Source organism: Astyanax mexicanus, chromosome 6 (genome assembly GCF_023375975.1).
Source record: "Astyanax mexicanus isolate ESR-SI-001 chromosome 6, AstMex3_surface, whole genome shotgun sequence".
Lineage (NCBI taxonomy): Eukaryota > Metazoa > Chordata > Actinopteri > Characiformes > Acestrorhamphidae > Astyanax > Astyanax mexicanus.
In genome coordinates this window covers 14,294,569-14,319,823 of record NC_064413.1, presented here as the reverse complement: position 1 = coordinate 14,319,823, position 25,255 = coordinate 14,294,569, and the positions used below count along the sequence as shown (strand labels likewise).

The following is a 25,255-nucleotide window of genomic DNA, read 5'->3' as shown; positions in this document are numbered from 1 at the left end:
CATATAATCACTTTATAGAAACTTGGTTTATATTACAAACTTGGTTTAGGTTTGTAGCTAAAATTCAAGATCCAAATACCTCCATGGTGCAGTTTAAATTTTTACATTTTAATGTGGACATAATGCCACGCGGTCCAGTGTGTGAGTAAGGCTACTCGGATATGGGGGCATTACCATTTAAATCTTTTCCACAGTTCAAAATCATTTAAACTGTGTGCTGAATCGTCCCGTTAACCATTATCTACAAGCAATAGAAACTATAGCATGCAATTAAAAAAAAGTTATTTTATACAATAAACAGGAGAAAGAGGACAGGAGGCGTGGTTTCTGTCGGCCTTAACCCCTACATGCTTTATTTCAATTCTAGGTGTCATCAAGCTCTTGAGCTTGAGAGGGAAAATACACACAGCGCCAAACACAAAGCCAGACCCCACTCACGCATGCCCGTTCACACCAACTGCTTGCACGCGCACACACACACACACACACACACACACACACACAAAAGCACACTGTCGCTTTCATACACTCACACACCCTCAGCGCTGGTGGGGTCTGCCAATGCACAGGCTTTAAATTATCAGAATATGAGTCAATCACTGCGCAAATAGAAAATGTATATGATATAGTAAGAAAAAAAAGCTGTAAAATATCATAGTTTACAATAATTCTTCACATTCAAAGGCTTTACATTTCAAAACATACACAGCAAGGCCCTCGAACATGACTTCAATCCAAATATGATTTTCATATATTAGAATTTAAATAACACAGAAGTAGCCGGGCCCGAACCGAGTAGCCCAATAACCTTATACAAGAATAAAAATACAAAACCCAGATCCAAGAGTCACCTCGCTCTACTCACCCTCCAAGTTCAATATTACATCAACTATACATCACAGTCATCAGTTACCAACCAGGAAGAGGAGACACACGCTCGCACGCACGCAAACCACACATCCATGTGCCCAGCTCCCTCCTGTTAAAAACGGCCAAGTGAGAAGGAAGCGCACGAAAACACGCACACACCAATCTTTCTCTGCCATCCACACACACATGCACACGCACACGTCTCCACTCAGAAACATACGCACACTCATTATCCCATTGCAGACGTTTCGAAAAGAAAAAAAAATTAACTGAAAAATCAGTCGCGCAATTGGCTCAGGGCCTGGGGTGATGCATTTACCTCTAGAACTACATTACCCATAGTTCTGCAGTGATTGTTGTGGTGTGGTGATGATTGGGATGGAGTTTCTTTCCTGTAATGTATTTTTGTTCAAGGAGTTTTGATTCGGAACATAAACGACTTGAGGAGCAGGACCTCCCACCACAGAAATTCAACACCACATCCTCCAATCAGAATCAGCTAGACCAGCTACTGCGGCCAATGAGGGCAAAGGACCCGCCTTAACTCTAAACGCAGACCAATCAAACAGAGGGGACACACCCCTTACACTGAGATCCAGGGCTTGAAAAAAAAAGGGGATGGGGCGGGGTGAGGGAGGGAAGGAAGGAGAGAGCGAGAATGAGAGCGCATAAGATAAAGAGAATGCTGACTGTACAAGGGGTGTGTATGTTCTGTGATTGGTCAAAGGGCTGCTGGGGATGTGGCCGTAGAGGAGAGCTCCTATAAGCTGGGGCTCTGATGCTTGTGGTAGATCGTCCTCCACACTTCTTGGATCTTCTTACACCATTTGTCAGCGTTGCCACTTGGGTCCATCAGATAGTAGGTCCGGTTCGGCTGCAAAGAAGCATTAAATTTAATTGAACATAGCAAAACTCAATAACAATAATAATAATAATAATAATAATAATAATAATAAAAACTGTCCCATTAATTCATAATCTGGTATTCATGACTGTTTTTGATTTATTGTACAATATAACAACAACAACAACATGACCTCAATCATTTCTGCTGACCTTAATAATTTTTGCTGACCACAATATCACCCAATGGGTTTGCTGAGGAGAACTCATTAATGTAAACAATCCGGTATGTTGACTTTGTTTTAAACAATGCTTTTATGTTTCATTTACACGTTTTTAAAGTCCAATTCCAATGTCTAAATATTCATAATTAGGGGTGGAATCTCTAGACACCTTACGATTCTATTACGATTCAGAGGTCTGCAATGTGATTATAAAATGATTATTGATGTATCTTGAGGCACCTTTTTCTTCTATACTAACTGCTTTCTTCTATATTATCAGCCACAATATTATTATATTAATATATATTAAAACCAGCAACAAGAAGTTGATTATAATTTTATGTCTGAACAGTGTAATGTATATATTGAGCTGGTTTTAATGTTGTGGCTGATTTGTGTTTGATCTGCGTATGAATAATGTATTAGTATAAAATAATGTTACTGTTATTTTAGTAGACTTCGTAATGCTTAATATACACAAAGGAAAGAGTTTCCAGAGCAGGTAAATTTTAATAACTTGCCCATAACATAATAATGGACAACAATCCATTATTGGACAACAATAATAAGCATTATTTGTTTGACATTTATTAAAACAACATTTAAAAAATGTCTCTCTGTCACAGTGGTATGAACACATTTGGACACCCTTATTAATTTTCCTTTATAAATCATTGGTTGTTCAGATTAGCAATTTCAGTTAAATATATATAACAGATGAACCCAGTGATATTTGAGTAGTGAAATGAAGTTCATAGGATTTACAGAAAGTGTGCAATAATTCTTTGAAAAAAGGTCCATACATTTGGGGACCACAACAGAAAAATTACATTAATATTTAGTAGATCCTCCTTTTGCAGAAATAAGAGTCTCTAAACACTTCCTAAAGCTTTCAATGAGAGTCTGACTTCTGGTTCAAGGTATTTTGGCTCATTCTTCTTTACAAAACATCTCCAGTTCAGTCAGGTTTGATTATTTCTGATCATAAACAGCCTGCTTTAAATTACACCACAGATTTTCAGTAATATTCAGGTCTGGGGACTGAGATGATCATTCCAGAATGTTGTACTTGTTCCTCTGCATGAATGCTTTAGTAGATTTTGAGCAGTGTTTAGGGTCGTTGTCTTGTGGAAGTATCCAGCTTTAACTTTCTCACTGATTCTTGAACATTGTTCGCAAGAATCTGCTGATATTGATTGGAATCCATGTGACCCTCAACTTTAACAAGATTCCCAGTACCTGCACTGATCACACAGCCCCACATCATGAACTTAGTTTCATCAGTCCACAGCACCTTATTCCAAAATGAAGCTGGCTTGTCCAAATGTGCTTTAGCATACCTCAAGGGACTCTGTTTGTGGTGTGTGCACAGAAAAGGCTTCTTCTGCATTTCTCTCCCATACAGCCTCTCCTTGTTTAAAGTTTGAAGTTGGGGGACAATTAAAACATTTTATTTAAACACCCCGCCCTTTGGCCGATGCATTACAGGTTTGCTGGTTCCAGACCAGCAAGATTGCGAGGTCAGAATGGCACCGACCTTTCTGGCAGAGAATCTGTGATTTTGCAGTTGAAAAGCACAGAACTGTTCAGGATCTTTCCCATAACTGGATTCACCTGTGTATGTAGGCCAAGGATCAATAAGCTTACCAAACAAATTTTGTGTTCCAATAATTAGTGTTAAAGGTATTCAAATCAATAAAACGACAAGGGTACCCAAATTTATGCATTAATTTTGTTTAAAGAATTATTGCAAACTTTCTGTAAGTCCTATAAACTTCATTCCACTTTTAAATACCACTGTGTTCATCGACTAAGATATATTTAACTGAAACTGCTGATCTGAAGAACCAATCATTTTTAAACGAAAATCATGAAAACTATCAGGGGGGCCAAACTTTGTCCAGTGATGCTACACTTGGGCACTTCTGAGTTCTGCCTTTTGAGTTCAATCATTATTAAGTTTCAGTTAAAACTAACTATCTGCAAAGTGATAGGTGTGTGCTTACCGTGTGGACAAAGAACGTTTTAAAGTTTTTGGCTTCAGGCCGAAGTTCTGGTGACCAGGGGATTTCTCCCTTCAGAACCTTATTCACCGGATCCACGTAGTAGAGATGAGGGCCTTCGGTCAGGAGCAGCTGCCTGCGCCGTGCAAACAGACCCTGCGCGCACACACAAATTTAAACATCAAAGGTCTGACATGGCAGAATACGGTCAGTTGTAGTACCGTATTTATTGCACTATAAGGCGCACCAGATTATAAAGCACATTTTAAGAGACACTATAAGGAACTTCTAATTCAGCAGTTCTCCGCTGGATGATGGTGGGGGGTAGCTAACTAAGTTAAGTAAAGCTAAGCTAAGTAAACAGAAACTATGATAAAAAAAGGCTCTCTTTTAAATACAGGTTTCTTTCCTGAAAACAGTTTATTTGGGTGAGTTAAGCGCCTTAGTGGAGTGTCTTTACTGCTTCTTACAACCTGACTGGTAACAATTCATACAAAAGGCGCACTGACTGTTTATGGGAAAATTAAAGGATCTTAAGTGCACCTTATAGTGCAAAAAATACAGTATACTTAACAAAACCTCATCATTAGGCTAGAGATACACTTGTTCTTTGGTGATGTCCATGTGGAAAACAGCTGAATTATAAATCTATCCATTTGTTACACGTGTTATTGGAGGGTTCCACTAGAGGGCAGACCAAAGAACACTGACACTTAAAATAATATTTTTTCTTGCCAGCTGTTCTGATGAGCATATTTGTCACTGTGCAGCAGCAATAAAACATCATAAAGTTGTGGGTAATTGCAGACTTGATCACACTGTTTCTCTTGTTGCTGAATGCCTGCACTGCCCCTGATGATTGTGTGTACAGTAGCCTGCATTCATTTCACAAAACAGGACCAGTATAAACAGTGGTGTTAATAAAAGTACTTACCCTCTTATAGTTTTTTTGTTTGTTTTTGCTATTTTTTCCTAATTTTTTTAGATTATTTAACAAACTTAGATATAAAAAATACAGTCTGAGTTAATATAAAAAGCCTAATTAGTTTTTACAATGTAGAACTGTGTGAAAAAATATTTCAGAGCTCATCCAGGAGGTCACACAAGAACACAAAACAACATTTAAAAAAACTGCAGGTCTCACTTGCCTCAGTTAAGGTAAGAAAGGCTCTGCTGACCAAAAAAAACAACATCCCATTTCACATTCGCCAAAAATATTTTGATGATCCCGAGGATTTTGGGAAAATGTTCTTTGGCCTGATGTGCTGGTAACATGATGGTCCGGGCTGCTTTGCTGCTTCAGGCCCTGGACAGCTTGATATAATAGAGGAAACCAGGATTCTGCTGTTTAACAGACAGTCCTGAAGGAGAATGTCCGGTCATATGTTTGTGACCTCAAGCTCAGGTGACCTTGGGTTCTGCAGCAGGACAATGATCCAAAGCACACAAACAAGCCCACCTCTGAATGGCTTAAAATACAAAAACTAAACAAGGTTTTGAAGTGGCCTAGTCAAGGTCTGATTGAGATGCTGTGGCTTGATCTTAAACAGGAGGTGAGGTTCATGCTGGAAAACTCTCCAAAGTAGCTGAATTAAAACAATTCTGCAAAGAAGAGTGGACCAAAATTCCTTCACAGAGATGTGAAAGACTTATTACTTATTACAGTTACTGTAAAGCCTGATAGTAGAGGTTGCCACCGAGGGTGGCACAACCAAGTTATTGGGTTTAGAGGCACTTTTTCCACACAGGGCTAGATTGGTTTGGATAATTTTTTTCTTTCCTTTAAAAATCGCTTTTTATATTTACTCAGGTTATCTTTGTCTGATATTAATTGACTGATAATCTGAAAAATATTAATATGACAAAAAAAAAAGCAAAAACAAAAATGTATGGGGCAAACACTTTTTTTAAGCTACTGAATATGAGGCAGCCATCACAAGTACATGAACACACAGTTAACAGTTAACACAATTAATAGTACTTTTACACAAACTCTGAATAAAAAAAAAAAAACTTAAAAAATGGGACAGTATTTCAACAGAATTTTGAAAGGATCTGGCTCTACTGATGCACGTATGTTATAATGTTATGAATGACTTGCCAGGTTAAATAAAAACCTTTAATTTGTTGTGGAGTTAAAAGAGGCAAGTAAGAGTTAATCAAAACAAAGCAGCAACTTACTTTACGCTTGTCAACGGGGCCCATCTTAAAGATGAGGTTATTCTCAACAAACTGGTGCCTGTAAAATGATACATGTAACTTGTGAGGACACAGGAAAACATACACATGACTTAAATACTTTAAAAGCACAGTAAATAAATATATATATATATATATTTTTTTTTTTTTCCCAGCCACAGAAAGGCTTAACATAAGGCATTTTCTGTTTACTCCAAATTGCACACCATCCTAGGCATGGTGCTGTTTGCATGTTTTCACATCTACTGCTTTGTACTGCTGTACGCACCATGGGTTTGCAGCGCTTTGTTTGTCCAGCAGGAGACGCTTTTCCTCTTCACTGAATTGCAGGTCCAGCTCCATGCTGTTACTGTCTAGCTCATGAATATGGATGAACTGATCCACGCTTGGGGCAGGGTTACATACAGGAAGAAGACTCTCAGAAGGCTCATCAGCTGAGGGCGTGGGGCCAGGCTGAGCCACTTGCATGCTGCTGAACTGGCTTAAAAGGTCATCATACTGTGTGAGAAAGAGAAGGAGAGAGAGAAAGAGAGAATTACATTTACAGTCAGAGTATTTAGCAGATTCTCTTATCGAGAAGGACTTACAAATGTGCTTCAGTGTTGCAGTGTTTAATATGCCTAATAACAATTAGAGAATCAAATAAATAACCTTGAATTGGACACTAATAAAGTTATTACAATATATTATTACATGTTATGAATACTAACTCTCTCTCCCTCAAAACACACACACACAAAATCACAAGCTGATGAACAAAACTCTTTACTAAGAAACTCATTTGACTATCAGTCTCTTCAGAAAAAGGCTCTGTACACCTTACTAACAAACAGTGACAACAGGCCAGTTGTAATGTACTGCAAACACCCTGTTTGGAGTACAGGTAAAACATGTACAATAGACTACTATATTACATATAGAAAAGAGAGGAAAAATGATGTATTTGTATTTTCTGGCCATTTCTCCTCTAATTAACCCATCAACTCGACTAGATCATGTCCATTGCACCATTAACCAGATTAGTACAGTAAGTATTAGAGTACAGCTAAGCTAAAAAAAAAAAAAACACTACTAAACACACAAAACAGTGAACAGTAAAAATCATGTGTTCAAGTAATGGAGCACAAAGAGTGCTAAGGCTTTCTGTTCATTTCAAGCTCCAGAAGAGTAGAACGTAACGAGTTTCTTTGGAGAGATAATGTACAGAACTTTACAGAACAATGACGCATTACCAAGTTTGCCTAGAAAGGTTAATCTTTAGACCTGATCATTATCTGCCCCAAAACCAATGATGGGTTCAACTTTTTACATGGGTACAGTTATTGGTAGGGGTGTGATGAGATCTCGTGGCACCAGATTAAAACGTGACAATATTTCTCATTAAGCTTCAACCTGTCTTGCAAGAAGAAAAACAAAAAAAAAAACAGCTTAGTATGGACTAAGAGGGATCGGGCAACACAGTAGCAATGGCGGCAAGTATGGGGCTGAGCAGTCAGAACAGCTCTCAGCAGAAGAGGAAAATCTGGGTATTCGCACAAAAGATCCTACTACTACTTTCAAGTTGTATGTCTGGCTGCCATAAACTGTAACAGTTGTATGTCTGGCTGCAATAAACAGTAACAGAGTAACTGACAAGAGACAGTCCGTATGCAAGTACTGTAAAAAAATAAATAAATAAAAAATAAAAATTGGCTAATATAAGCACAATGCAAAAACAAACGGGAGTCTTTTCAACTGCAGGAGACATAGTGCCCAAAGGTCTTAACTGTTTCAGAACATGTAGACATGCTGATATTCTTGAAAAAGAACATGCCTGTAACATGGGCAGGTGTACTAACCCCTTAGCTCTGTACTGTATCAAAAAAGGTTCTGTCTCTGTTTAGTCTTAATATGACTGATTATGGTTTTACATAGTAAAGTTACAAGAGACTCAGGAGAAAAAAAAAAAAAACAGTCTTAATATGACTGGTTGGGGTTTCACTTAATGTTTTCACTATATAGGACCTAGAAAAGCTTTAATTTTTTTTTTTATTTATATTGTGAGAGAAACCAGTCTGTTTGCATTATACGATTTTGTCAAATAAAACTTTTTCATGTCATTGTTAATTTTAAAAGTTTTCTTTAAAATATTTTAAAATCTCGTCTCGTTCTCATGTACCCAGTATCGTGTCGCGTCTCGTCACGTGAGATGTGTGTCTCATCACACCCCTAGTTATTGCTGTTTTACTGTATTGGTGGGCTGTACTAAATATAAATTAGAATATAAACACAGTGGCACATACGTTTCCATAGCAGTCCTCGTCGTCCTCGGACATAGCAGGCAGGTAGGGAGTAAGCTTGGGTGGAGTTTGCAGGTGCAAGTCGTCCCAGCTTATCGACTCAAAGAAAGGGTGGGACTTCAGCGGCTCGTACCCGCCCATCTCCTCACAGCCAATCCGCTTGCAAGGATCCAATAACTGCATAATTAAAAATAAAAACTTGACACAACCTGACACACTAAATGTACAAATATTTTTAACACGTAGAAGGTCTAATATCACCTGGTCCTTTAAAAACAAGCACAGTTTTTATTTCGGGTACAACCAGTTTTAGTTAATTCGGCTTGGGACCCATTAATCAATCTTTGAAAGTGGTACAGGGTTCAAACACATTTCAACCAATACATTTTCATGACTAACATTATGCTTTTGATATGTAAATCCCTTGTCATCTAGTAGAATCCTAAAATCATATTAGTAAACAAAACTACACTGGTGCGTCCCGCTCTCAGACTGAAGCTTTGGAAACTAAAGCAGTAATTTGTCTGTTTGTACATATTCTCCCTTTCCCTTCCAACTTTGAAATGTATTTTTATGTACAAAAAAAATTAAGAGATACAGCTATTTACATTTATTAAGGGTCTCATTCCATCGTTTTTCATTCATTTTAAAATGTCTAGTTGTGGTCTGTAGTATCAATGAATGCCATGTGAACCGTTTATTCTTTTTTTTTGTGAAAAAAGTGCTCTGGTGTTTCTATTTGGCCCTGCTTTAGATCACTGAATTACAGGTCTCTGAAGAAAGACAGGATTTCGGCTCTTGCTCATAAATATTCATACTTCATACATGCAAACGTATTGCTTGGCACGATTGGCTAACAGCACTGCAGCAGAGAACGCTACCTGCCTTTCCCCACAGTTAAATTTTACAGCTCTAAAACTCAAAGAATAAAATGTTTTCAGAGATACAGCCTTCGTTATAAAGATACAGCACTGAGTTCTAGGTAAAGTTAACCCTTAAACCTCGCTTAACAGAAAGAGATACTCACCAAAAGTTGTTCCACTAGATTCTTTGCTTTGGGGAAGAATTTCTCAGGAAACTCGTACTCTAATTTAATAATCTTTTGGAATATGAGGTACTCATTTCTGTGGGACAGCAGGAAAAGAAAAAATAGTCTTGATTTACAAACACCAACAAAACACATTCTGGCACCTTAACAGTGATTAGTGGTAAAGAGTGGAAATGTACGCACCCCGCTCTGAATGGTGGTAATCCAGCAACCAACTGGTAAATAATGCAGCCTAACGCCCAAAGATCCGAACTGCACAAAAAGGGGAGATCAAAATAAACATCTTCATAATATATATATATATATATATATATATATATATATATTTTTTTTTTTTTTTTTTTTTATCAATAATTTATGTACATCATGCTATTATGAGGAATTAAAAAAAAACAAACAAAAAAAAAAACATGTGCATCACTTACCTCTTACAGGCAGATTTCTCAGTCAGTAACTCTGGGGACACATACTGAGCCGTACCAACAAATGAGTTTGCTCGAGCTGTGAATAGAAACACGTCACTGTATGAATATCCAACAGTTGCAGCCCCTTTCACTGACCATTAATCACTGACTCAGTGTTTATACTGCTGTCAGAAACAACCTGTCTCATCCATTTCACTACATGGTCCTACCACTTAAGGCCAATTTATATTTCTGCGCCAAACCTACAATGTAGCTTACGCGTCTCTGCGTACCCTATGCCGTAGCCTACACTGCAGCTTGAAGCGCCATCACTGGAAATGTAACATTTTGCAGCTGTGATTGGTCTGCCGGGATTTGCATTCCTACCCACACATTTCTGCCTTCACGGTTTAAACAGCAGCACAGAGCTGCTGGTACGCGCATGCAGAAGTATTATCACGCTCCGCTGTGTAGCACACTCTCGCTGGATACGCGTAGGCTATAACCTACGCAGAATAACGCATAAGTGTAAATTAAGCTTTAGCCCTACCTCTCTGTTTTGCACATTAATGCCTGGCTTATACACTTTACCAATTAGGTTCCATAAGTTCTGCATGACTTTTCTATGCCTTTAAGGCAAATTTTCATGCCCATACGATTTTTAAAACATGCAGGCATGGACAAAAAAAAAAACTAAAAACAACTTAAACTATTATCAAAATTGATTATAGTAGGAATAAAATTAATCTGACACACAATCTTTAATAATAAAATGTGTGTCAGATCCTGAGAGCTTCATTGGGTAGGGCTAAATTACTGAATTAACTCGAAATAGATTATCTTCATTAATAAACGGAAACACAATTAATTGTAGACCAAATTTCCATGACTTTTCCAAAACTTTCTTGGTATTCTTATTCAGGCCTGGAAATTGCCATTTTCAAATTCCATGACTTTTCCAGGTTTTTCATGACCGTACGAACCCTGCTAGAGGTAGGGGGTCCCAATAATTCTTGCTAGGCTGGAGGGGTAGGGGAAAGTGTTAGGGCTACATGACCCTTCTAACAAATGCACACTCAAAACAGAGAACTATTAGAACCACTGGCAAGATGGCGGCACAAGCAACAAAAAAAATATATACATTTTAGCATTTTCCTTGCTAAATATTGTGATAACCACAATATTACCATGGTTTTACATGTCTTTAATGTGCAATAATTTACCTTGGCAGGCATGTTATCAATGATTGCTACACCGTTTAAAACAGATGCTTAAATGTCTACAGTTAAAGGGTTACACCTGAGCCTTAATTGGGCGGTTAATACTGGTCCATCACATGGCATGCACTGGAGATATGATGTAGCCAGTTTATTCCACAGCGGTTTAATTTTTTAAATATAAAGACTCATATATTAACATTATAAACATTAAATCATAGAGCAGAAGTCTCGGGAGTCTGACATTTGTAGCATAACAGAATAAACAAATTGTGTAAACAATTGCAATGAAAATGCTGCTTGAAGGTGCAATGCATTACTATTGCTCATAAGCCTATAAAACTATAAAAAAGTTAGGTGTGGAGATTCAAGATAATATCTTACCACACTGAAACCTAACTAACAAGATAGTAATCATACCTTAAATGTATGCTTTTGCAAAGCATTTTACAAGTGTATAACTAGGGCTGGACAAAATAGAGAGATCTAAAAATATTTATATATTTTTATAAGGATATAAGATCAAACAATATTGTTTATATCTATATAGACAATACTGCGTTCCAGTTAGCTCTGCGAGTTCTCCCCCAAGCCTCTGGACACCTTGCACCGCCTCTCTCCCTCACTGAACATGGTACCTGAACTCTTCCCACCCCAATCGATTAATCAGTCAGGAAGTGAGAGCGGGGTCACTAATAGGGAGACCCAGATGTTGTCCCAAGTGGACCCCAACTGGTGAACTATTGAGAACTAGATAAATTCAGACAGGGTTTATTTAAAGCAGGCTTTGTAGTGCGGGAAACTCACAGACCAATCGCATACATTCTACATAAAGTGTGGCACACAGGAAAGGTACGAAGCTCATTCAGAGAGCGTGCTCTATAAAAACAGACAGTGACAGCTGAATCTAACTTTTCAGCTAAACACAGACGACAGTTCAAAACTAGCATGTCTCTTGTTCTGAGAACATATTTACAGCAGACACGCCCACTCTAACTTGAACTGACCAATTAGCTCCTTCATATGGTATGACAATAAACCCAGATTTATCGAAAACTCAAAGTGTACTTTTTATTTACTTATTTAATTTTTGTTAAGCACTTTGGATGCTCTTTTTTTTTCGAAAAGCACACTGTATATTTTTTAAATATCCCTTGTTTATAGACTAGTTTAAGCAAAATAATAATAATAATAATTTAAGAATCTGTTTATAATTAGTGGAATTTAAATTGCCTTTCAGTTGCTGGTGATATAAAATGTTGCAAGAACTGCTTAGCTACTTTAATATAGATTCAAGATTAGAAGAGTTTATTGTCATGTGCACAGTAAGAAACAAGTTTCCTCGTACAATGAAATTCTTTCTTTGCTCCTCGCCAAGTATAAAGATAAAAGCAGAAAAGATACAGTAAGATAGAAATAAACTAACTAAATATAAATATTATATATATAATATACAGGATATGGCACCGAATAATATGTGTCCATTTAAAATCTGAAACATGTAGCTTTGTCTTTTTGTTAATGCCTTATGGAATAAAAAAAGGGATCACATATATATTGCCATTCAGAAAAAAAATATGATCCATATCTCCCAGCCCTATGTATAGCATCATCTAATTACTTATCAATTCTGTTAGGTAAGTTGCCTCACCATGGTGTTCAAGTCTCATGAAGAAACCTAGCATTTCTTTATGTTTAATTGTGTAGAGCTTAAATTTGTTCCACTTTACTTTACTTCTTTTTGCCACACATAGTTTTGGATCACAATTCAGAATTCCTACTATAAGACTGCTGAGTCCCAATGACAACAGAGCTTTGAACACTGGTTTAAGGTAAGGCTTTAACACCATTGCATTTGTTATTAGAGAAGGTGAGAGAATGCTAATACTTTTGTGTCTTCTTACCCTGCCTGCTGTCAGAGGACAGCTGTTTGGCTGTGCCGAAGTCTGTGATCTGAATGTGCATCTCCTCGCTGAGCAGAATATTCTCTGGTTTCAGATCTCTGTATAAAAACACACAAGCAAACATACTAAATGTCAGAACGATCAGGCCATCACATCTCAAGCCACCAGGATTCCCCCTAAAAGATCACAGGTTTCCCAGCAGTATCTCTGAAATCGAAAGTGTCTTGCAAAGTCACAACAGATTATGACTATAAATTAAGTAATTTGCTTAAAATAGTGGCATTCACTTAGCTGTGGTAAAAAACTAGTTTAACCATATCTATGAAAACTACAATATTAAACAAATAACAGAAAGATAAACACTTGAGAGAAAACATCAACACTACAGAAAACTGTGGAAGACTGTGGATTATAAAAGATATTTTACTACATATATTTTAATACTGATTATTATTTTTTTATTTTGAACAACCCCACATTTAGAAATCCCACAATCCATTGTTTAATTTGATCTAAGTATCTTTAATTGGTTTGTTCATGGAGCATTATGCATTAAGCTGTTAATTTGTGTATGAATTTATAAAACATAATATACTGTTTAAGTCATAGAGATAAGTAAATGTAGGTAAAGCTTTTACAATGCAGTTTTGCATTTTATGTAATTAGCTCCTCTAAGAGATATAAAAGGAATAAAATAATATTGATAGATGCACAACTTCAGTGCAACAAAAGCATATTCAAAACAAAACTGCAAAAACAGAGACTACATAAACAGGACGCGAGGCTTTAGTGAGCTGAAAGTACTTTTCACACTGCCTGCAGAGGATGAATGAGACATAATTTGCATGGTGACCGAAGACAAACTGTCAACAGTATCATTCTAGGCAACCCGTTTAGTTTCTCTGAATGGAATCAACAGCATGAATGGAAGTTTTTCTTCCTCTTTACAAGTTGTGACACTTCTCTTTCATTTTTTACACATTTCTTCAGAGATGATTCAGCAGGTTGGCCAAAACTATTCACAGAAGAGAAGTGACCACAAAGGAGAACTGCTGCAGCACTTCTACAATTGAAATGGCGTTTCTGTTGTTTACAGGGCTGCACAACAGACTGTATCCACCCCCCCTCTCCTCCTCAATGTAAACTTGGAGGCAATCAGGTACTGAAATTATGTAAATGATCATTAGAATCAGTTAAGAAAAGAGTTAATAAAACCTCTGCACTTGTTTTACCTGTACAAGGCAAACAAAGATTCATAGATCATATTCACCCCTTCACAGATGACAACTGTAGATGCAGATATGCAATATTTTCAATTGTTCTGTCAGAGGTGCTAATTTTATGGCTAATCACTAGTGATGTCCTGATCTGATCATGTGATTGGAAATTGGGTCTGAACACAATATTTTCAAAGGATTGGAATAGGGTGGAAAATACTTCACTGAATCATCAAAAATATAATGTTATGTTGTTATGCTGTAAACACTACACTTTTACGGGAAACGGAGAGTGGGCACACAGACATAAACAGTAGCCTAGAGCTATGTCTAACGTTCTCTGGCTCGTTTTCAGTGTAAACGAGTAGCGAGGGGCTTCTATGAGTGGCGTAACATTCAGGCAGTGCCAGTGCGATAGCCAGGTTTGAGGATCTCAATATTTCCCACTTAACGACTCTGGACAGTATAATCAGCCACAGCACTGCTACCACACTCCCTCTTCCTTCATGTCTGCGTTTGTGGGCTTCACCCTTAATTAGTTCCCCCCCTGTAAGTCAGTAAATAGAAACAAATCTCAGAGTTGTAATATTAAGCTACTTGGCCATTATTTTAACAGATTCACAAAGAAAATGAATCACCTCACATTTTAAACTATACATCATTTAAAACATTGTTTAAACTTATTTTAAACTATCATTTTTAAACTATCATTTTTAAACAAAATTTTGTAAAAATGCAAGTTAACTGTAAAATAGTTAAAAGACAACTTGGATGTGTTTTTTGTTTTTTACTGCATTGCCAAAGTATCAGATTGGAAATCGGTATCGGTATCAAAAAAAAATAATAATAAAAAAAAAAGTGATTAGTAGGGATATCCCAATTACTGTGTATGAACACAATCTTTCCAAATGTATAAAAGTGTTGGGTACTACACATCTACAAGAACTTTTAAGACATGCCATTTTAAATTTAATTTCAATTAAAATTTTGGCAGCAATAAGAGCAGGGTTGAAGATCTGCAGTTGTGGAGTAAGCAGAGCGTTGGTGACTTGACCTGAGTACTTGTCAAACCCACCCTGAAACTTTGTAGTCTGACACTGTTGTTAAAAAGAACTGGCTATGCTATATTCAGTTTAACCATAGTTGGTGCAATGAGTCTAAGGTAAATACAATTGCAAAAAGTTTAAATGTTTTTATGAATTTAAATATAAGAACTGAAAGTGAAATGGGAGTTGACTTTTGATTCTGTTTACACTGCCAAACACACACAAACACATATATACAAAGCCAAAATATATCTTTGAGAAGTCCAGACCTATGGATGATGCCTTTCTGATGCAGGTACTCAAGTGCACAGACAATCTCTGCAGAGTAGAATCTTGTGCAGGTCTCATCAAAAGAGCCAATCTTGCGGATGTACTTTAACAATTCTCCATTCTTAGCATAACTCAAACCAAAATCTGACTTTCTGCTCAGGAAAACATAGGACAACAATCAAACAGGTCACATAATTAAATACAGTTTTAGTGTTTGCTGCTGAGGTGTTCTAACTTGTATTTGGAAAATGTTATGGTTATTATAGGATACAGACAAGAGACTACACACAACTAGGGTTATTATTAACAATTGCAAAGACCCAAAGTATGATTTAGAGATTAAAAAATGATATTCTAAATTACAAAAGGCTCCAAATTATTTGAACAAAAATCCAATGTTTTCAAATTCAATGACATCTGTAGCATTCTGAAACTGCTACTACAAACTGTTGGTGGGGTGATGTTCTATTGATATTTTGACATAAAAAAAACCAATTTATCTTATACTAGTACTTACACTTATATTTTAAAGCAAATATAAAGATATAAAGGTATAGTTTTTTTTATTAAATGAGGACCTTGAGCACATTTAGAGATACTGTGACAATGATTATTGCTTCGGTTCTTCTGCACAGTAATGTTTCTCCAAGTAGTTCTTAGGGGCCCCGAGGTAGTCCAGATTTATACACACTGTACATGGTAAGAGTAATGATCTGAAGGTTTCTCTCATGCAGATGTTTTTTTTCTGCAGTTCATCTTTGCCATTATAACTACCCTGACTCATATAAAAACCAAGCTAAACAGTAAGGTGTTCTTTACCAACGTTATGATATCACTGACAAGCTGTGGCAGCGCTGGTGTTGAGCATTTGAGCGTAAAGGATACAGAGCTTCTCCTCATCCTGGAAGGTGAAGTACAGCTTGACGAAGAAAGGGTGATCCAGGATTGACATCACATCCCTCTCTCTCTTCACGTATTGCGCCTTGTTCTCCTTCATTATGTGGCGCTTTTCCAGGATCTTAACTAGACACACATAAAAACACACATTATTAACAAGTAATCTCTGCACAGATTAAAAAAAACAGGTAGACCAATTATTAAGTCCCTTAACAATACTGATCAAAAGGGCAGCATGTGTCATTGGGGGCAAATGTCTGTTTTCTGGTGATGCTTTTCAATCGGACAGAGTGGTATGATGTGCTAAGGTTCTAATTTCAATTTAGTTAACTATTAATACCCAGTGAACCCAGTCTCTCCATCCTAAATTTAAAACATGTTCTTTGTCCCCCACCCACCTTTCACTGCAATTTGGAGGAATGTTGGCCACCCATCTTTACAGAATTGTATTAATTCAGCCACATTTGAGAGTTTGAGCATGATCCGCCTGTTTAAGATTATTAAACAGCAGCTCAATCAGACTTTGATTTAGGCTAGTGAAATTAAACTCAGCTTTCTAAAAAGTGTGATTAATCGCAGTTCATTTCACAAAGGGCTAGATTGATTTGTATAGTTTTTACCCATAACAAATTAAATAATTTAAAAAGCGCTTTTTGTATTTACTCATGTTATATTTGTTTGATAATCTGAAAAATGTTAGTATGAAAAAATGCAAAAACAAAAAAAAATCTCTAAGGGGGCAAAAACTTTCATGCCACTGTAAGTGAAGGTGGTGAAATCCTGAACACGTCATGGAATAATGATTGATTTCTTACTTGCATATTCTTTCCCCGTTGAATGTTCTTTCGCAAGGACAACCTAGCAGGCAGAAAGAAAAATATAAAAACAGGCATTCATTTTTTTTTATTTGTTTGCTTAATCAAGATTCTTTTTCTATCCATTACCAGCCTTCAAACCCAACACAGCCCTAAGACAGATATCCAAAGGCTGTTTCAATTAAATTATTAAAATAGCGCAAGAGAACTCGAGACAAGTGTTTGAAAAATAGGTCCACAATCTGTGTGTGGTTTACCCAACTTAATAGTTTTATGTTCAAAGCAAACACAAATGTGCAACAATGATTATAAAGTCATTGTTTTTGGTTTACACGTCAAAGCTGTGGTGAGCGTGATAAAGAAAGTTATAGACTTTAAACATTGTGGTGCTAAATTAACCAATAATGAAGCCTATAAAGTGACCCTACCTGTGGTGCTGCTTACAAAAATAACTTCTACCTGGACATTTTTTATATATATTTTTTAATGCTACATGCAACATTAAGTCTATTCAGTACTGTACAATTTTTAGCATTACACCAGTATTTCACGTGTGTGTGTGTGTGTGTGTAAGTGTGTGTGCACATGTACCGTAGAGAAGGAGCCCTCTCCCAATATTTTGCCAAATTTAAAATCCTCAGGCCTCTTCTTGCGTGGCTGAGCTGGCTGGGAGGGAGGGGCCTGGCCTTCCATGCTGGTGCCGTGAAGACGAGGCGTTTCCTGCTGACCTCTTACCATGGATGGACAGGGGCAGAGACCAGAGGAGTGGATGGGTACAACATCATACTAAAAAAAAAAAAGTGGGGGGGATAAATAAAATTTATGAATGTAATGAACAAAGTCTTGTGACAACATTACTGTTAAACCTTTAAAGAAATTGCATTTTCCACATGACTCCACCAAACCACACTCACTATCATGGCCAACATTAAGTAAATTAAAAACAATAATAAAAAAAAAATGAATTGCTTATAAATCCAAGAGTGATGCTCATTGCAAGAACCTAAAGTTACTGCACTCAAGGCTACAAGACAGCAGCACAGATCCAGGTACAGTGTGATACTAATTATTGCAAGCCCAGTTAGCTTTATTATATCTTACTGCACACAGCACACACTGACTGAACACATTTTCAGATAGCATAGAAGAAGGTTGCAGTGAATAATAATTGAGAGCCTCTGAGCAGCATCAGCAGGTGTGAGCTGAAACTAACAGCACATATCATGTTCAATGTGAAAGCAGCTTCAGTCAATATTTGCAGCACATTTCTCCAACAACTAATTTAAGTAACATAGGAACAGAAAAGCTGAACTGAGTTGTGGGTATGGATCTCGAAGGCTAGCTTTGTTGCTGCTAGTGATTTAGTAGTTTTTGCTGTAACTTTTAATAATTAGCTGACAAAACCAAAGTTATGACATCTTCTAGTTTAGTTCTAAATTTAGACTATAGAGCGCAAATCTTTAAGATATTTAGCATTCTAGATTCTACACTGTCTGTAGAATGAACGTGATTGTACACAGCATCTCAACTTCAATGTCTTCTTGTGTCGCTGCAGCCCTACTAAGGCCATGTAGTCAACTTAACGTTAATATTTATAATGACGTTTAATTATTTTTTTTAATTTGCATTCTACCTTAAAAGTTATGAGAGATGTAGCACATAAACTTTAGCTAAAATTATATAGCTTACTGCTCACACTGGTTCGAGTAGGACAGGTCATTAGCCACTGTGGCTGGTTCTCTATTCCTGGATGCTCAAACTGATGATCCTATCTTCAGTTATCTTAAGACTAAAGATTAAATAGCAGTTTCTAAAAATCTGCCACTGCTGATGCATTTTTACTGTGATAAATGTATTATGTTTGTGTATTATGAAAATGTCACAGATACATTTTAGCATATTGCACAATTCTATTTATAATAAAGATTAATTTGTTGAAAATAGACTGACATAATTCATATTTGTATCAAACCAAATACAAAGGCTGATATTTTTCTAAGCAATGGTTCTACATAAAACAGCAAAAACTCAAAAAGACACTGATATGTTTAAATAGCTGTTTGTCTGATTAAAGTGATTCTTATTAACCAAAATTCTTAATTTGCTAATAAACAGCCCTCATATGTAAATGATGTAAAGTGTACAAGTGAAACAGCATCTGAACATTCTCAGACTAATAAGCAACTGAACCACTGAATGTGTACAGACAGCCTCAGTCAAACCTATAATATAACCGCATCCCATTAAACCTGTTCATAAAGTGTTAGCATTAACTTAGACTGTATAAGTTCACACAGTGCTTGAACTGTGCTAGCTAACATCTCTAAGCGTATAAACAGTAGTTTGGACATCACAACCAAAACACTGAACAGAATCAGAACTTAGAGAGTACTGGTTTCACTGTGACAAATTATTTTGATTATACAAAATGCTTAAAAATATTTAATTATTAACTGTATGGTTAAGAAAACTCCACTCTTCCAGACTGAATAATTAAGTGAGCTAGTTAGAATCCTCATATACAGTTATACACCCTATCACTACTGTACTGCAGGAACTCGCACACTATTAACTGCCAAGCTCCAAGCTGGTATTCAGCAGATTGACCAATTTCAAGAGAAGTAACTTTCTTCTAAGAACAGTCTTTCCTGTGGAATTGGTCATAACTGTAATACTAATACACTTCACACAGAAAAACAATATTTGGTTAAAACCCAAAAAACCATACTCTGTACCCTTTTCATGATAAAACTAGACAAATTGTGTGCTCGAAAAGAACAATGACCGGTGCTGCTCTTAAGCCTGGTAACCAGAAATTTCTCAATTTGTTGGTGTTAGCACACTAGCATTACCCAACCCGACACCCAAAAACAGAACAAAAAATCCTCACACACAAACGCAAATATAATTCAATCCAAGCGCACAATGCTGCACAATCAGTCACAGAAAAAAACATTTACAACTACTGAGGAACTATGCGTAGCTTGAAGCTAACTTTTAAAAAACTAACTTTAGCTTTAGGTGTTTTAACTTTTGGTGTTTAGTTACACGTAGACAAGCATAATAACAATGGCAAATAATTAAATACTTATAATACCTATTTTTGGAGAACCAGAAATTGGTCAAGTGAGCCTGGGAGTAGTCAATAGAATCAAAGTTACGGAACTCTCAGAGCCGGTACTGAGTATGGGGGGGAACTGTGACTAGACAGTCTGATGAGTTTAGTCATCAAAACCATCCAAAACACTGTGTAGGAGCAGATGACAAAAACAGACCCAAATAACAGAGCTGTATTGACTTCTGCACTCCTGAAAAAATGGCCAAATAAAGTAAACTATTTTGAAGTGTATACATATATATATAAATATACATACTTGATATGTTAGATATTATAGAAAAATCTCTGTACATATCAAGTGTTTGGTGTAACTTATCCTTAGAACATTTGCATTAACATTTGTCTTTATTTTGGTTTGAATACTGTCAATGTCAGGCAAAAATCTTATTTCTTCAAAAAAAAAAAAAAAAAAAAAACTTAATTAAATTAAAATACAAATAGAGTATTTCTATTGGGCTACTTATGAACTTATGTCAAGTTCGACAGTGAAATTTTGTTCTAAAATCTTGTCATGCATATGTAGACATCAAAGAATGTATAGTTCCTACATCAGTAAATGCACAGAACTTTAAAACTAAAGCTATTGAGTTACAAATTGAAATACATACATAATACTATATAAATGGTTCTCTCTCTCACACACACACACACAGCTGCCAAAGACGCTTACCTACCACACATGTCAAGACTTGCTGGTTATGTGGGGTATTTTGGTGAAGTTACCAGTCTTAAAATGTCAGCTCAATGTACAAGAATGTTAGCTAGCATGTAGCAAAATCCATGTTATATTGAATCCTTAAAGACTTTAACTGTGAGAAAATGTACAAAAGATGTATGGTCTGTACCAGTTTTGATTCTCAGTAGTCAATGCAAATTGACTGGATGCGAGATATTAATTAATACCTGCACTTTTAGAGCATCCTTGGAAGTACTTGTCTGCCTTGAGAACTATATCTAGCAACAGCCAGAAAGTTGTTAAAGAATAATAGCAGTAAAAATAAAAATGAATCAAAAGTTACATTTAGAACCTCTAACTGAAATAATGTTAATGTGTTGATTTGTTTGCTTTTTATTTTTTATTCTACTCAAGTTTCCCTTCAGTGTTAATGTACTGTACTCTTCAAAGCATACTTCCACATGTGTACTCATATGACCCCACCCCATACAGTCTGCAACATGCAAGCACCACAAAAGAAAATGGAAAGTTTAGTAGCCTGGTAAGGTTTCACAGAGCGCTGACAAAGACAACTCAAAATAAAATTATATTTAACATGAAGACATAACACATATGCCATGAGGTATTAATAATGCTACATAAAAAGCAGTCTGCTATGCTCAACAAGCTATAAGAATTTTATGAGTAACACTCTGGCCTAGCATCTGGATTTATATTATTTTCTATTTCGCCAAGCATCTGAAACCCTGATCACTGAATAACATGATCTTCCAAAGCAAACTGGTTTGTACCAGGTTCCCAGCAGAATAACAGGCACCCTCTATCAATATTATAAAAACACAGCAATTCCTAAGAACATCCAGAAACTCTTCAGGAAAGGACACATAAGGTCACCTCAAACGAACAGGACATGAAGTCACAGAACATTAATCAGTGTAAGAGTCTAAATGTTATACGGTTGAAAACAAATACAGTAAATCAAAGGGCTGTTCAACAGACTACACAAGTTATGGCTAGACATAAATTAAAAAGCCATGTTTTGACTAGGTCTGCTTCAGTGTTCCCAGGCATCACACACATTATGGGGTGGGGCGTACGGATTCACTACAATTTCCTCACGCATTCCTTAAAAGGTCGACCGGCAGCTCGGCCTAAAAATTGTCAGCCTAGCCTTTATTTCATGCTAGGCAAATATAAGAGAGGCGTTAGTAGAGGAGGAAAACAAGCTGGCATTTTAATCCCTGTCTCCGACTGGTGTTCACAGCGCAGTAGTTAGTTAACACGACATTATTTACACAAGTCAAAAGTCCACTCTACTAAACCGACCATACTTAGCTGGAGCATAGCGTTAGCTAGCTAGCCAGGCCTCGTTAACTCCCTGAGACAGTTAGCTAGCTAAGAGCAGTTAACATAGCAAGCTAAGATAGCTGACTATCTAACTAACCTACTTCAGCAGGCTGCTGGGCAGCTTTGACTCAGACCAGAGACCTCAGATAAGAAGATGCACCGAGTCACACTTTCCTCTACTTTTGCTTAAAATAAGAAATTAAATGTTTGTCAAACCAAGACACCTGAAACTAAGACAGACGAATGTGTGATGCTAACGTTAGATTAGCTGTGAAGCTCTGAGGCTTACAGTAAGTACATCTCCATTAGCTGTGTGTGCTGTCAGTGAAGCCGGTGATATAACAGCAACGAAATTAACTGACAGACTACAGCAATTATAAACTGAGATAAAAAAAAAAACCTGTGAAACTCTCAATAAATTAAACTAGCTAACCTAGGATAGCTAGTTAGCCAAAAAACACAACAAAATGACTAAAAATTCACCCCAAAAGAATAAAACATACCCAGTATGGTCGCCTGACCACAGACAGGGCTTGACCGGTTGGTTATGTTTAAAAAAAAAACACAGTTTATAAAAAAGAAATAGCTAAGTTAACTAACCTAGCCCTATCGTACTTAAGTTGACGGTTAGCGGTGTGGCTAACTAACAGCTTAGCTTACCTCCCGAATGTAAGCTAAACTAGCTAGCACAGTTTGTTTTGCCGCATTTAGCTAGCGAGCTAATCTACTACATTTTAAAAGAGACGGTGGACTTTCATTCAACAGCTTATCTCAGCTTCAGCGGATTATTAATATAATACTAAAACACAGCCCGCGCCGGGTTAAACCGCCCAGCGTCCATAATTAACACACGTAACGCGCTACTGAACGCCTGCTAAAGCGGACTAGCCCGCTAGCTGCTGTATTCCGGGGCGCTGCGAGTTGTTGTAGGCTGGCGGACCCGGAGTCACCGCGCTGGAAGCGGAGGGGCCTTCCCTACAAAACAGCCGTGTAACGACCGGCGCACAGCACGCGCCCGCTGACGGCTTCGAATCAGCACAGAGCAGAACCCCCCGGTACTTACGATCTGACTTGTGGCTCGTGCCATGGAAGTTTTCCGCGAGTATTTTATTTGGATTAAATAATTACGGAGCCCGTGGTCATGGCCGCCTCTGCGCCTTCATCTTACGTCCGTGACGTCATTCCACAACAATGTTGTTACCGCAGTCGCGAGGGGAGCGGGAGCCTCGACGCGCCCTCGCGCGGCGCAACTCCGCCATTCAAAAATTCGAACAGGTCTGTAACGGTCAGTAACGGTAACAGCAGAATTTCAAACATGACCGAAAATCCCCCGGTCCTAACGGTCAGTTACTCCACTCCACCGGACCACGTTACTAAAACAAATTCACTAACATTTAAAACAACAGTTTCCAGCCATTTGTGTAAAATTAACAGAGTTGTTCAAATTAAATTAAATGAATGGGGATCAGTAACATTAGCTGAATTTATAAGTATGTTATTAACATTAATAATTTACTTATACTTGTTTGCAGGTACTGTATATTTGCTAGCATTGAAAAACTTTCTGTCGTGGATCAGTAACACTAGGCAAATTCCACCTAAGTGCTATTTCTGTCCCCAGGAAATTACATGTATAAATGTGCACACAAAATAACTTTAAAATACATTTCATTATTAAGCATAGTGTCTTGTACATTGACCTAATTGCAAAAGTAAGATATGTAATAAAAACTACTTAGAACATTGATAAAATAGCATTTGTTACTTGCCCCCACTCTCTAACTATAAACTTTAGCATTAAATATCATTACTAAAAACCTTGTTGCATTGTTGTGACTCCAAATCACATATATGCTTTAAAATATACATTTTTCTCATAATAAATCCATAATATTTAAGTTAAAATACACATTTTAGTTGTGTCCCTGGGTTTCACTCATTCCTGTGACCATAACACATTAACCCATCTGAAAAACCTGGAACATCCTACAAGTCACATCTACAACACGGAATTGTTTTTCTGAGGATCATGGGAAGACCAAAATTAAGTTCCCTCTTTTTTTCTGTATATTTGATCTTATTGTAACTCTTATTGTAACAATCTCAACACTCATTCCTGTTACCTAAATTAATTCTTAGATCTTATTTGTCCATTTTTTTTATACAATTCTTGGGAAAATCAATAGAATTTGCTCAAGGTCCTCATGCTATTAGCATAGCTGCCTTTTAGCTATTTTTCATGTTTCTGCTAATTCTATGCTAAAAACTAATTACTGTTATTTAATTTCTGTCAAAAGTTACAGGAAGGAGTGCCATTAACAGGAGTGAATTTTGTTCTCATAAATATGAAAATGCAGTCAACCATTTGTTGTAAATAAAGACTTCCTTGAAAGAATATCAAATGAATTAATGACTTGCTTTTAAACATACTTTTTAAATGTCACGAGTTTTGTAACCATCTTCATTTTAGGATCCTTGTAAAAAAAATGAGTAAAGCTGCCTGAGATTGACAGGTAAATGTTTTAAATAGTTAAATACACGTGTCATTAGATTTAGAGTTGAAAAAAGCAAATGGTACCCATTTGGTACAATGGCCCATTAGCAGTTTTTTCATAAAAAAGAAGCCGTAACATTAGGCCCAATATTTTTTTCATAAGTATTTTTATAATTTAGAAGGCAAAGTTACACCCCATCTATGCTAGCCATAATACAATATTTAACCCCAAAAGAGCCAATGGTAACATTCTAAAAAAATGTGGAAAGTTCTTAGCAGCACTCGGATCCGTCTCTTATTTTAACTCTTTAAGTCGTTAAGTGACATATACTGAATATCATGTGAGCATCACAGCACTTTGTGTGTATTTGTGTTCCTTATAAA

The 25,255-nt window shown here is 36.8% G+C and overlaps 1 protein-coding gene across 2 annotated transcripts; it reads right to left on the bottom strand.

The window, feature by feature from the left end:
- Positions 1–324: 324 nt before the first annotated feature.
- Positions 325–23,580, bottom strand: pdpk1b (3-phosphoinositide dependent protein kinase 1b). Of its 2 annotated transcripts, none has more exons than XM_022674063.2 (14): positions 23,441–23,580; positions 17,828–18,022; positions 17,237–17,279; positions 16,410–16,547; positions 15,524–15,668; positions 12,992–13,089; positions 9,892–9,967; positions 9,650–9,718; positions 9,446–9,542; positions 8,422–8,595; positions 6,408–6,637; positions 6,122–6,179; positions 3,944–4,096; positions 325–1,744 (listed from the first exon to the last, which is right to left on the bottom strand). In XM_022674063.2, exons 1-14 carry the CDS (start codon positions 23,462–23,464, stop codon positions 1,631–1,633), a joined length of 1,614 nt encoding a protein of 537 aa, XP_022529784.1. In that variant the 5' UTR covers positions 23,465–23,580; the 3' UTR covers positions 325–1,630. The 2 variants fall into 2 exon arrangements, with proteins under 2 accessions (XP_022529784.1, XP_022529785.1); XM_022674064.2 differs by lacking the exon at positions 23,441–23,580 and adding an exon at positions 22,881–23,233.
- Between the last annotated feature and the right edge of the window lie 1,675 nt (positions 23,581–25,255).